The sequence below is a fragment of the Terrapene carolina genome, unplaced genomic scaffold (assembly GCF_002925995.2).
Source record: "Terrapene carolina triunguis isolate 2854851 unplaced genomic scaffold, T_m_triunguis-2.0 Scaffold262, whole genome shotgun sequence".
NCBI classification, from domain to species: Eukaryota; Metazoa; Chordata; order Testudines; family Emydidae; genus Terrapene; species Terrapene triunguis.
In genome coordinates this window covers 5,196,243-5,209,844 of record NW_020664613.1, presented here as the reverse complement: position 1 = coordinate 5,209,844, position 13,602 = coordinate 5,196,243, and the positions used below count along the sequence as shown (strand labels likewise).

The 13,602-nt window shown below is 39.9% G+C and overlaps 1 protein-coding gene across 1 annotated transcript in view; it reads right to left on the bottom strand.

The window, feature by feature from the left end:
- The window catches only part of USH2A (usherin), a 558,238-nt gene that overhangs the window by 35,494 nt on the left and 509,142 nt on the right, over window positions 1-13,602 (bottom strand). Inside the window, exons 61-63 of the mRNA XM_026657662.2 lie at window positions 6,382-6,609; window positions 4,031-5,547; window positions 1,765-2,086 (exon numbers count right to left, since the gene is read on the bottom strand). Of these exons, the coding sequence (XP_026513447.1) occupies window positions 1,765-2,086; window positions 4,031-5,547; window positions 6,382-6,609 (2,067 nt within the window). The remainder of the gene's footprint in view (window positions 1-1,764; window positions 2,087-4,030; window positions 5,548-6,381; window positions 6,610-13,602) is intronic.

Sequence of the window (13,602 nt, the reverse complement as noted above, 5' to 3'; positions counted from 1 at the left end):
GTTGAACAGAGCTGCAAAAGGCTCTGATATGTGCAACAGATGTCCACATAGATGAACAGGGTGGGGCAGAGGGAAACTCTCAACAGCGCGGCCCTGTGAATACATCAGCTTTCATCTCAAATCAAAACAATTCTTGAAGTTCAAAAACTCAATTTACATAAGCAAAAAAGAGGGAGAGACTCAAGGTGTACTGAAGATCACAAAACGCACAATATATTATGCAGCACTTAACCAAGAGTGAGGACCCACTGGTGTCATGTTATGGGGCAGAGGAGAATACTGGTTCATGTCTGTGAAAACGTGATCACTTTGCTATGAAACTACTCATATTTACATTTACTGCTAACACATCCAGGGATAGTTTTTGGTGAGGTTGTAAACTCACCAGATTCATTTGAAAACATGAACTGAGTTTCAGAAAATGATACATTGCTAGGGGACCAATGGAAGTTAAACGCATAGATGTGAAATCAAATATGGCCACAGATTACTAGTAATCCTGTGTGATAAAGGAACAATATGCAGGGATATGTGACTTTCAGGGCCGGCTCTAGGCACCAGCAAAACAAGCTGGTGCTTGGGGCGGCAAATTTTTAGGGGCGGCATGGCTGGCGCCAGAATGCTGCCCCTAAAAATGTGCCCCGGCCGCCCTAGCTCACCTCCGCTGCTGCCACGGCACGCGAAACAGCTGATTTGTGCGCCGCGGCGGCTCAGGGTCTCCCCCTCCCTCCCAGGCTCTCAAACCTGGGAGGAAGGGGGAGATCCCGAGCGGCCGTCTCGCGCGCCGCTGCTCCCCCTCCCTCCCTCCCTCCTAGGCTTGAGAGCCTGGGGGGAGGAGGCAGGGCTGGGGATTTGGGGAAGGGGCGGAGTTGAGGCGGGGCGGGGGGCGGCCAAAATTGTTTTTGCCTTGGGCGGCAAAAGTCCTAGAGCCGGCCCTGGTGACTTTGACATTAATGGTAAACTACAGGCCAAAGAAACTCACTTGCCTCAGGGTCATGGGACTTTTGCAATCAAAGAGGATTACTTTAGAAGGCCCATTTCTGCAACCCTTACTTACACTCACTGAGTGGTACCTTTCCCTGCAAACAGTCACATTGATTTCAATGGGACTATTTGCATACTGAGGTAAAATACTATTCAAACTCAGCAAAAGTAGCAGAATTGGTCCCGTAGCTACACCTTTAACCCAAAAGAAAAGTAACAAGTACAAAATGAATATGAACATACAAAATAAAAATAATCCATCAACAGTGAATTAACTTTTAAATTTACCGTGAGACAAATATTTGTAATCCTACCACCTAAAATAAAATAATCCACCAACAAAACCAGTCCATCCCACTTCCATAAAAGGTAATCTAAGGTAACAGTAAAAATAAAAATATTTGCACATTTGAAATAAAGCTACTAAAAAGACCAAGCTACCTTTTAGCAACTGGCACTTCAAAATAAGTTGGTACCACTAAAGTGGCGGAAAGCTCTGATGTGCAAAGGACACAAATGCAGACAAATTGGAATTATGATTTTGATTAAGAAATGAAAAAAGAGCATTGAATGAATTTATTCCTCGTGGAATGTTATCTTCAAGGTCTGATCTATTTTAAATAAATGTGCAATAATTGTTTAAGTACAACAATACTATTACAACTAAAATTGAAACATTTTATTTTATAATTATAATGAACAAGCATCTCTTGTTATTGAGGTGTACAGAAATCTTAATTATATCTGTACACCTTGTAGCTAACTTACGTCATTTCATACCTGATATTCATATTCTGTATAAGGCAGCAACTTGGCATCTTTGAAGGATGTTAAAGTCCCATTATAAACAAGCACCAGGTCTAAATTTATGTGGGTCTGAGTTGCTTGTCTTCGGTAAAGCTCATAATATAAAATCTTCCCATTTGGCTGCTGTGGACCAGTCCACAGAATAGACGCGACTGACTGGAATCCATCAGAGCTTGTCTGCATCTCTATGAGAGGGGAAGGCTGCATTTCAGGGGGTGCTTCCAGAGTCTGTATGGATGCCCATTCACTAGTAGCGCATCCCTGCAATGTGCATGCTTGAACTTGTACTTCATATCTTTGGAAACACAAATCAGAAACCAGTCAATAAGGGCATTACAACTGTACATATGCACTACACATAGGATTAGAATCAATTAAGGTTGTTTAGAAAGAGAGGAGTTTTCCTTAATTATTTTTGTCCATATTTTTGAGGAAGAAAGCAATTCACATTAGTGTGGTGAAGGGATGATGTAATTTCCTCTTGTGGGTCTGATCTTGCAACCCTCATGTGGCTGTCCTCATTTGTGTGAGTAAAATAAATGGGACCACACAGACGAGGAAGGGCTGTTGGACAGGGTCATTATTAATGGAAATGGGATCCAGTAGTGTTTATGTTTCCATTTAAAGTGAAATGTCTGCTTTTAATTTCTCTCAGTCTGCCATTTCTTGTTATTAAACAGAAAACATCTTCCACAAGTGTTTGCCAGAGAAATTATATGGACATTGTGACCCACCCATTGTCACCCAGACTCAAGAGATAAAAATGTCTCCATTGGCCACAGAGCACAGCAATCTTCCACTTGATCTGCATCACTCAGACAGAATTTATATCCTACTTCCCCTATGTCCAAGTTTGGAGAGTGAGGCCTGGTAGTGACAAGTTTCACTAAGCATGTGCTCTGAGGTCAGTGGCATTGAGGGGGACGGCTTTCCCAGGCTGACTGACAGCTATTCTGTAAATGATCAGCTGGAGAGAGTATTAAAGACACAAACAGATAACATTAAAAAAAAAAAAAAAGGAAGGAAGGAAAACATTAATCAAATAGAGACACACACAGATGCACCATTCCAAATGGCAAGAGACCAGGTCCAAGACAAAAATAATTGATTGAGTGAGTTAAAATTTTGCTGGCTGGGATTGAGGCATCTTGATGATTGATAAACCAGCATGTAACTGGGTTAATGTTGGCCAGAAAGGTCTTTCTTTGGGTGCAGAAGGCCAGGTTGGAGGTATTCGGTATCACAAAGTGGATTTATTAGCATAAAGTCATTGGCCCTTTGCTGCTCTAACATGGCCCAGCAGAGTTCCCAGGGAATGGCTCAAGCTAAAGCACATAAACCAGACTCCAAAGCTTCCAAGAAATTATACACCGATGAGGCCTCTGTTTCCTTCTTTACGTATCAGAGATAATATCACAGGGAGATCAAATGGTCAACATCACTAAATTACAATAATAGCTGAATTGAAAGTACTTGAAGAGCTATATAATCTTTGTCTTTTTGGACTATTGCCTTGATTTTACAAAACATTAGCTATACCGTATTATTAGTCTCTCTCAGGATTTAGATTATTTACAGGTACCTTGTAGAAAGAATTTAAGGAATAAAAACGAACTGCTACACAAATAGATAAGAGGTGGTGATTAAATAATCAAGAATTTGAAAAAAAGATACTTTTGCAAAAACAAGCAAGTTTGTTCTCACTTAAATCTGGTACACTATTTTAAATATAGTTTGCACTAAAATCTAAACAGCAAGTCTGTGCTTTAAACACACACAAAAATGTATCCCTGGTATAACTCAACTGTCCTTAGTGCAGATACACCAGAGATGAGCTGCCCCACAGATCTTTGTTTTATGTTTTAATTCGGTTTATAAAACAAGGAAAAACTTCTTGAATACAACTGACTTGCAAAAGTGTGGGGTTTGGGCAAGCTGTGAGCTTGAGTCTGCAAAGGAGCCCCAAGTTGTCCCTTGCATTGCTTGTACCCTAGATTGACCTTGCATACTTTACTGAAAAGGTAGACAGTTGATTTTTATTTATCTTGTCTTAGTGTGGACTTTGTGGGAATGAGAACTTTAGGGATCTAACCATCTGTTAGACTGAAGAAAATGTGAGACCCCGCCCCTCAAACCTCATTTTTCAGTCTTTAGGAAAGGTTTAAATACTACCCCAGTCTCAAACTTTTTGAATTATCCTGTGATATTCATTCAACAAAACTAAGTATTCAGAACTTACCTATGGTAGGGTTTTAGGTCTGCTGCAACGTAGGACTGTCTAACAAAAGAAATGTGAGAGGTGTCAAAGTAAACAGTTTTCTTTCCCATTTCAGCAGGCTCACGAATAGAGATTGTATAATTTTTTATATCACCACTGACTTTTGCAGGAGGATCCCAGGCCACCAAAATCTCCTTTGGGGCCCATGCCTGCAGTCGAGGAGGTAACATTCCAGATGGAGCAGAAGGGTGGGTTCTAATTTTAGCTGGTGGGCTAGTGGTGCTTCCTTGACTATTATTTGCAATTACATCATAGCTGTATTCCATGCCTGGTGTTAGTGTGAAGTCAAGGTACCGAGTTTCCAGACCCGAATAAATAAGAGCTCCATCCCTCCTCAGCTCATAACTTCTGATTTTACCATTAGGATTCACTGGGGTTTTCCAGGTGATTTCTATTGACTCTGATCCTGTGACTAGCAACCTGGGGGCTTCCATATTTAGTGGTGGAGCCTCCATTGTCAAAACAGATTGGGATATGCTAGATGTGCAGCCTCCATTAGTACAGGCAGCCAGCGTGAAATCATACTGTGTGCAAGGCTGTAGGTTTGAAATCAGTCTTGATAAACCTCTCCCAACATAATACTCTTCATCACTTAATTTTAATATGTACTTCGTGATTTCTCCATTTTGAATCTGGGGTGGTGACCAAGATGCATTAATCTGAGTGGCACTGATAGCCTGCAGAGATGGAGGGTTCACTAATGCTGGAGCTGCCTCTAGAGTTTGGATTTTGGCTGGTTCACTGGTAGAGCAGCCTCCCATAGTACAAGCAACTATTGCATAACTGTACACTGAATAAGGCTGTAAGTCTTCATCCATATAGTTGAAAGTAGTAGCATCAAAGCTGAAAGGATAGAACACCTCATTTTTTTGTAGCCTATATGATTGGAGAACACCATTTGGTTCTTCTGGGGAGAGCCATGAAATGAGCACTTTATGAGGGTTAACTGATACATAGGTTAACCTAGGTGTAGCAAGACCTTTAGGGGCAGCTTGACTAGTCTTCGCCACTGACCAAGAGCTATCGGTATAGCCCACCGAATTCCATGCACGTATTTTATATTCATACCTCGTCCATGGCTGTAAATCTTTATCATTATATTTAAATGTATTATTTTCAGTGTTATATTCTGTGAAAACAATTTTCTCCTCTACTGTTGTTGCTCTGTTCCCTGAAGCATTTTCTTTTGTGCATCTGTGAATAACTTCATAGTGAATTATTTTTCCATTTGGATTAATTGGTTCAGACCAGCTCAGTTCAATGTTGGTAGCATTAACTGACTGGATTACAGGTGCCAGCTGAGACGCAGGGGGTGCTTCATCTGTTTGGACTGGCTGTGGTGAAGAGCGAGTGCAACCTGCCACAGTGCAAGCCTCAAGTACTAGAGTGTACAGTGTGAAAGGCTCCAAGCGTCTAAACAGGAACTGACGAGATAAACCACTATATTCCAGATTATCATCATTTAAAATATTGTACGTCTGAGAGAAAAAAGAAAGGGAAATCATCAGTTGGAGAATTTGCAAATGAATTCTAGGCGAGATACTTATTTAGATACAATGTTTATCTTCATAACTTTATAAAGATTATTAATTTGTGACCCAGAAACTAATTTCCTTAACTCCTTATTAACAACATCTTAGCTTGTTAACGCTGAAAGAATATTTTAATCTACTTTTCACAATTAATGCTGATTTGTTTGCTTTTTGCATTTCACTCATCTTGAGCAGTGAAAATATACTAGTCAGTTTCACTTTTGATTATATTTACTTTCTAGTCAATTTCATTTCAGGGCTCTAATACCACAACATAAAGATTACAAACCTTGCAGATTAATATTTACACCCCAACAAAAACTGTTTAAAAGAAACCCCCAAACTTCATAGCAACATTTCTATTGAACTTTGTTGGAACAAAACCTAATGTGGGGCATAAAACTAAATTAAGCTGAAAATACCCCTTTAATAGACACTGTTCTATATAATGAAGAACAATATTAAACTCATTAGGCCTAAAAATATAGCCTTTAAAATATTCTTTCCTGTGACTTTGAAGGGCAGGATTTCTTCAGTGTTCTAGATACTCATAGTTGCAAGAAAGCATATTAGTAATAAATATCTAAATTTGCATATACCTAGAAAGTAAGCATTGCTCAATCTCTTCATCACATCATGCTTGTGTAGTTGTGAGTGTGTGTGTGTGTGTCTTCAAAGAACTCCTTTTTAAGTCTAGTGAATTTTAGCAAAAGTTTTCAAACATGATATTTGGCATTTTCCTTTTAACTGTGATGAATGAGGTTTCAGGATCAAGATTACCTTAATTACTCCATTGGGTTTGGAAGGCTCTGACCATTTAATTAACAATGCCCTGCCATTCTCTTTCTTCTCTACAGTGAAGTTGCTCAGACCGCTAGGTGAAGCTTCTAGCGTGGTCACAGAAGTCCAGGGACTCGAAACTTGGCCAGCGTTGTTTACAGCCACAATGTTAATGTGATATGTGGTAAAAGGTTTCAGTCCAAACAAGTGAGCCTGATGCTTTGTTCCCTGCAGCAGGAATACAGAACATTTTCTCATTTAGTTTAAATGGCAATAATCAGTGTTTGTGGTTTACACCAGCATTGGACTGGGCAACTGGTGCTCTGACTCCAGAGATATCACAGTCATTTCACAGAGTACCACATCTGGCACCTGGGCTCACTGAATATGCATTACTGCAGCTAAGCCTTGAATAGAAACTCTTGTGGTTTGTAGGGAGCAGATCTTCTCAGTAAGCTCAATTCAGCAAGGTGCAGAGCACTCTGAACCTTATCTAGCAAAGCACTTATGCACATGCTCAACTTTAAGCATGTGAGTAGTTCCATACATACTTAAAGTTAAGCATGCACTCAAAGGCTGTGCTGGGTCAGGACCAGAGCGGTCAGCACTTTGAAGGATTAAGACACTAGGATCTGTATTATGCTAGTCACAGTGGCTCTTTGTACATCACACATAGGGTGACCAGACAGCAAGTGTGAAAAATCGGGACAGGGGGTAAGGGGTAATAGGCACGTATATAAGACAAAGCCCCAAATATTGGAACTATCCCTATAAAACCGGGACATCTGGTCACCCTAATCACACACCTTCCATAGTGTATTCAGGAATCATGTGAATACCATACTGATTGGTATCACATAATGTTCTGGCAAATTAAAGAAATGTAATCTGGATGTACACCAGCATCACTGAGAGTACAGTTTGGTTCCCATATTGAAAACATAACAATCCTAAAGGTTAAATCACCATTAGAAATGGAGTAAAATGTCTCCCATAATTCACATGGTTAAGATGTTACCAAAACAACAAGTTCACAAGATAAGATATACTTGGGTCTCTGCATTTCCTTAAAACGATGGTCTGTGTAGCGTTCAGAAATATAGATAACAATTTGAACAACCCACTTTGAAGAGAAGATGGCTGGAAATAAGCAGGAGGACTAACAAATTTTGCTATAAATCTCATTGGGGACCAGGATGAGTTTCTCCATTGGCCACTAATATATTTAATTCTGCTTTTGCACTGATTACATAGATGTCAGGAAAACGACTGATAATTTAGTTTCCTTTATGTAGCAAAACCTGCTAAAGTCAATTTCCTTGCTTCAGTAAGTCATATTAAGTTGTTAAATGCTAACACTAGAAATTGTTTAATATTTAAACATTTGTTAAGCTACCAGACTGATACAAATTTTACAGAAATATTAATTTCTTTTTTAAATATTAAAAGTTAGATCATAAATATTTAAATAGTTATTTCCCCACAACAAGTTAGTGCTTTAGATAAATACAGCACCACATCCGAATGACCATTATAAATATTAAATCTGAAGATGACACAAATACAGATGATAAACATACTTTTCTGATAAATTATTCCTTTTCCCGTTAAACCGGGCAAACACTGACAAGATTAATAATGCAAAAAATATAATTCTTTGTTAGGAATTCCCAGTCATCACTGCCAAAAAAGCATAAGCTCAAATGCAAATAGCAATCACCTCGAACAGATTATATATAAAAAAGCGTTGGCTGCTGTGGGACATTTAGAGATATCTTTTGTCATAAGAAACATGGAAAGCATGTGGGCTATAAAGCAAAAACATATGTATATTGTCAATAGCAGCACCTGTTCAATTACAGTTTATTTCAGTATGGAGAATTTAGTTCAGCCCCTAGATGGCAATACTATCAAACACTTTTTGTAACATGAGTACTTAATGATTAACAACCTGCATTCAGTCATCCAACGTACTCAAGGCAGCCATTAAAAAAATAACAAAACTGATTTCATTATAGATTCTTTTAATAAACATTTATGGCTTAGATCCTTGAAAGTGGAAGCATTCAAACTGCCACAGCCAAACCCCTATACAGCTGAATGCAAAATTATGAACTGCAGGTTAAAGTACAGAGCTCAAATTGAAGTTCATGCTTGGCATAAAAATCTGGCATCAGAAATTATGTTGGCACAAAACATGATTAAAATTAGCTTTACAATTGGCTGTGGGGTCTGTATTAATAGTTTTTATGAGGACAGTTATCTAATGGCCTTTAAAAACAGAACTTTTAAAAGCCTAAAATTTACATCCCATGGTTCGGGGGGTGGGGAGAGGAGGGACCACATGACATTAAATTATTGCTTCTGAGTTGTTACACAAAGGCTTGTGGAAGGTTCAAATACAGGAATATAAGCATCAGACAAAAATCAATGGCTCTGCTTCTTGTCAACCATACAATCTAGTTAGGGGTTCTAGTAGCAACAATGCTACAAAATAAAGAATTTTCTTAAATAAAAAGAAAAATGGCATTGTTCCAATAATCCTCTATAGCTTTCCCACTAACTCCTAATGTTTAATTATTTACGGTCCTCACCAGTGTTTGAACTGAAACAGAGATGGAGGGATTTCCCTGCCTGTGGTTCATCCTGTCCTCTGGAGACTGAAAAACCATTCTGGCCAGGGATGACTTTTATCCCTGGCTCCTATAGACACTTCTTGAAGTGCAAAATGTTTACAGGTATTATTTTTTAAAAAACATGCTTGGGAGAAGTTCTCCTAGAATACGCTGTTAAGGCTATATCCCCCACATCACCCTCTGTGAATGACTTAGATCAAAAGTTGATCTTCATAACATTGGAAAGAGGGTGGAATAATGTTTTAATTATTATGTCTTTAATTTAATAGTATTTAACATTCTTTCATGTGATGTTTAGTTCACAAATATTATGGTATTCTATAGTAATGGCCAATCACGCTACATCTCACAAAGTGTATCACTACAATCCTTGGGAATATTTAAGTACAGAATGGGGTATTTCTTAAAACCAGGAACAGCATTCTCATCATTCCTTCCAACTCTGGGTCTAGCTCCATGCAACCCCTATGGTCTTGACTTTGCAATCTGATTCACACAGGTGGACCCCTTCTACCCATTGAGAACTAAATCAGCTTCAGTGGAACTTTGTATCATGGTAAGAGTCCATCCGTGCAGATCAGAAGTCAACACCCGTGGATCAGATTACAGGATCAAGGCCATTGCATGGAACACCCTCCAAATCCTTATTTGCAAAGCCACGCACTCTCCACATTCAAATATCCACTGCTTCCATATTGCCTACAAGGAGTGAATTCATTCACCATTAAAAACTAACAAACATCAAGATGTTTGCAGATCATAACTGAGTAACCGTGAGATCTGATGGATGTAACCACTGTCCTTCTCATCCTTGCTGTTTATGGCTTATTATTCTCAGTCACTAGGTCATTACGTTAGCTTAATCCTGCAAACACTTAGGTGTTTAATTAACTGTATTCACATCAGTAGTGCTCCTGTTAGATTTACTGGGGGCTACTCATGTGAGTAAAGTTACTTGACTGCCAGAAGCTGGGACTTTGTAAGCCCCGAGAGCCCACAGAATTTCCAGGCTCCTGGAACCTTGACTCTGAGCGCATGCCTGCACTGCAGCTGGGAGGTGTGAGTCTCAGCGCAGGCAGAGAGACTTGCACTAGTTCAGCTCGAGTTAGCACACTAAAAATAGCAACGTGGGTGTTGCAGCACTGGCGGTGGCTTGGGCTAGCCGCACGAGCTCGGACCATGGGATTGGGCAGCAATATCAACACTGATCTTTTTAGCATGCTAGCTCAAGCTGAGCTACTGTGAGTCTGTCTACCCACAATGGGAATCACATCTCTCAGCAGCAGTATAGACATATCCTCAGAGCCCTGGCTGGAGCTGGGTCTCCCAGGACTTCCTGGCGTCTGGCTCCAGGGCAGTGATCCCGAAAACCCTGCCATGCTGACTACCCTGGAGCTGCAGCCCCTCAAAGCCTGTGGCCCCCAGTCCCTGGGCAGACCGCATGGCAGAGAGCTGCCAGGGAACCAGGCAGGTTTCAGAAGTGGTTTGGAGAAAGTTAATCAAACCCAACTCACTTTTGTGAAAAATTTAGGTTTGGCTTGCTGGCATTTTCCAACTAAACAGTTTTGTCAGAAAATTTCTGACCAACTCTTGCTGTAAGATGCAGCCAACCACAGTCTGTTCTGTCCTCTGCAGTCCAGAACCACACCTTCGAAAATGGAGGTTGACCTCTGGTCTCTGTAGCCACATCCTTGCACAACTTTGACATCTACTCCACATAGAGACCACATCCTTTTGTATGTTCTGAAAAGCAGTGGTTCTCAACCTTTACAGACCCTTTTCAAGCGTCTAATTTCTCTTGCATACCCACAAGTTTCACCTCACTTAAAAACTACTTGCTTACAAAATAAGACATAAAAATACAAAAATGTCACAGCACACTTACTGACAAATTGCTGACTTTCTCATTTTTACAATATAATTATAAAAGAAATCAATTGGAATATTAATACTGTACTTACATTTCAGTATATCGTATTTAAAGCAATATAAATAAGTCATTGTCTATATGAAATTTTAGTTTTTACTGACTTCACTAGTGCTTTTTATGTAGCCTGTTGTAAAATTACGGAAATATCTACATGAGCTGATGTACCCCCTGGAAGAACTCTGCGTACTCGCAGGGGTGATTGAGAACCACTGCTCTAAACTGTCTAGCACATTTTGAGTTGCAGTATAAACAGATAACGATAAATACTTTGTCCAGCTAAATTTCACTGCTCTGACTGTAAACTATGATCAAAGAAAAATTATTTAAAATAAAACCTTGTTTTAACATACTTTCAAAATATAAAATGGGAGAATATGAAGCATGAATAATTTATGCATTTAGACTCACTTCAGATTGCCTCTTTTGTTTGTTTATTTTTTAATTCATGAGCACTGAAGTCACTTAAAGTCCAGAAACAAATTAGCATAGTCTTTCAGGCAGCTGAAAGGCAGTGGCATCCAGAACGCAATGTGCATGTCTTCCTGACTAACCTCTCCTGAGTAGCCTGTTCCTGGGGGGGTGGTCAAGACTACTCAGAGTCTTAAGAATTCTGACAGTTTTACCCTGTCTACTGTGATTGCTTTTGACTACTTGAAGTGCCCCAAAGGTGATAACAGGGTCAAGAGGTTTTTGTAGGTTGAAAATGATCAAAAATTAGCATTGATCTGTAGCTGTCAATAATACTCTGTGTGGGCAGACTCCCTGCACAAATGTTTAAACTGCATAAAGCCACACAACCTACTCATCTTTGAATCTATTGATCTGATGATCCAGCACTTTGTACTCTATTTTAAGATAACCCAACTTACCCCACTGCCTTAGATTCAGGGTATGATTTTGAAAAATAACTGCCATATTAGGAGAGCTACTGTAGCATATGAGACCTGATGAACAGGTAATATGGACATTTATCACTTCTTTGGGGGTAATCATCAAAATGCAGACGGTCATTAATCAGCTATGGTAATTGTCCAGATTATTTCTATTTTCAGTATACCACAAGGAAAATTATTTCTCACCTTTTCTCTGTTTTCACTTTACATCCCCCAACATCCCTCAGGTTTCTTCAATACAATGCCAAGGAGCCATATCATTCCTCTGACAAGTACAATACCCTATTCTCTTTGGTGGCACCAGGTGACCTCCCCCCACGTATGATGAACTCCAGTGGGTTAGGAATCCATGCATTGTTTTTTAACATTCCATCAGACATCAGCAAGGAATCTTAAAATAAGATAATTCATCATGATGCTACCTTTTCCACAGAGCCATCCATCCTATGGAATCTCCCTTGGCAAGGTTCTAGGGGGTTTGAATCATAAGAGAGGGCTCCATTTGAGCAGCACTGCCAGGGAGCTGGAAAGGAGGATGAGATTGGTGCAGGGCACAGGGCCTCTGAGGGGATCACCAGGTACTGGGGACCATAGACCCTAATCATTTTGTATGGGGCAAGCTTTGTCCCACCAATGGGGGAAAACTGCACAAAGGGAACCTATCAGTTTTCCTCTTTACCAGTCTCCCTTGACAGGTACATAGACAGGGCAATGTGGCCATTGCTACCATCTTTGCTCAGAAAGTCTTAGGGCCAAATTCAGATGTGACGTATAAAGTAGTGTACATTTCACCATCATAATTTGGTATAATTTTGTACAGTGGAGGGAAGGGCGGGGGCTATGAATAAATTATTGATTTAAAACAAAGAAAAGGAAGTATTTCTTCACACAACACACAGTCAACCTGTGGAACTCTTTGCCAGATGTTGTGAAGGCCAAGACTATAACTGGGTTCAAAAAAGAACTGGATAAGTTCATGGAGGATAGGTCCATCAACGGCTATTAACCAGGATAGGCAGGGATGTAAAACCATGCTCTGACGTGTCCCTAGCCTCTGTTTGCCAGAAGCTGGGAATGGGCGACAGGGGATGGATCACTTAATGATGGCTTGTTCTGTTCATTCTCTCTGAAGCACCTGGCAGTGGCCACTGCCAGAAGACAGGATACTGGGCTAGATGGACCATTGGTCTGACCCAGTATGGTTGTTCTTATATTCTTAAATGCATCCAACAGGAGGGTATGAAACAAAGCTGGACAGAGCTTGTTTTATCTTACACTTTCTTATATCCTCCTAATAGTACCTTTTCCTGCTCTAACTCCACCCTTCCACCATGCTGGTGCATAAGCTACAATAATTTACAGGAATTTGGTCCTGAGTATTAAATCAAGCCCTTTATCGCTGGGCACCCACATAAGGATTTAGGAGCATACCTTCAAGCACCCAGGTTTGGAAATTTTTGCCTAAATTAGCATAAAAGGTGCAGAGTCGGATTTTCTAAAGCACTAATAATGGGGTTTTCAAAATCATCTAGGCATCTAACAACCATCCCATTATAAGTAACATAGGAGGACAATTCTCATTGATTTGTGGTGGAACTTGTGCTCTTATATCACTTAGTGCTTTAGAAAAGCCCACCTGCAGGGTATAAAATTTTTATTAAAGCTAATGTTTAAGATCAAATTTACACAAGCTAAGAGGGAAGGTACTGTACCTCTGGGGTCAGGCTTAAGTTATGAGGGATTACAAGTATCGGTTACAAGG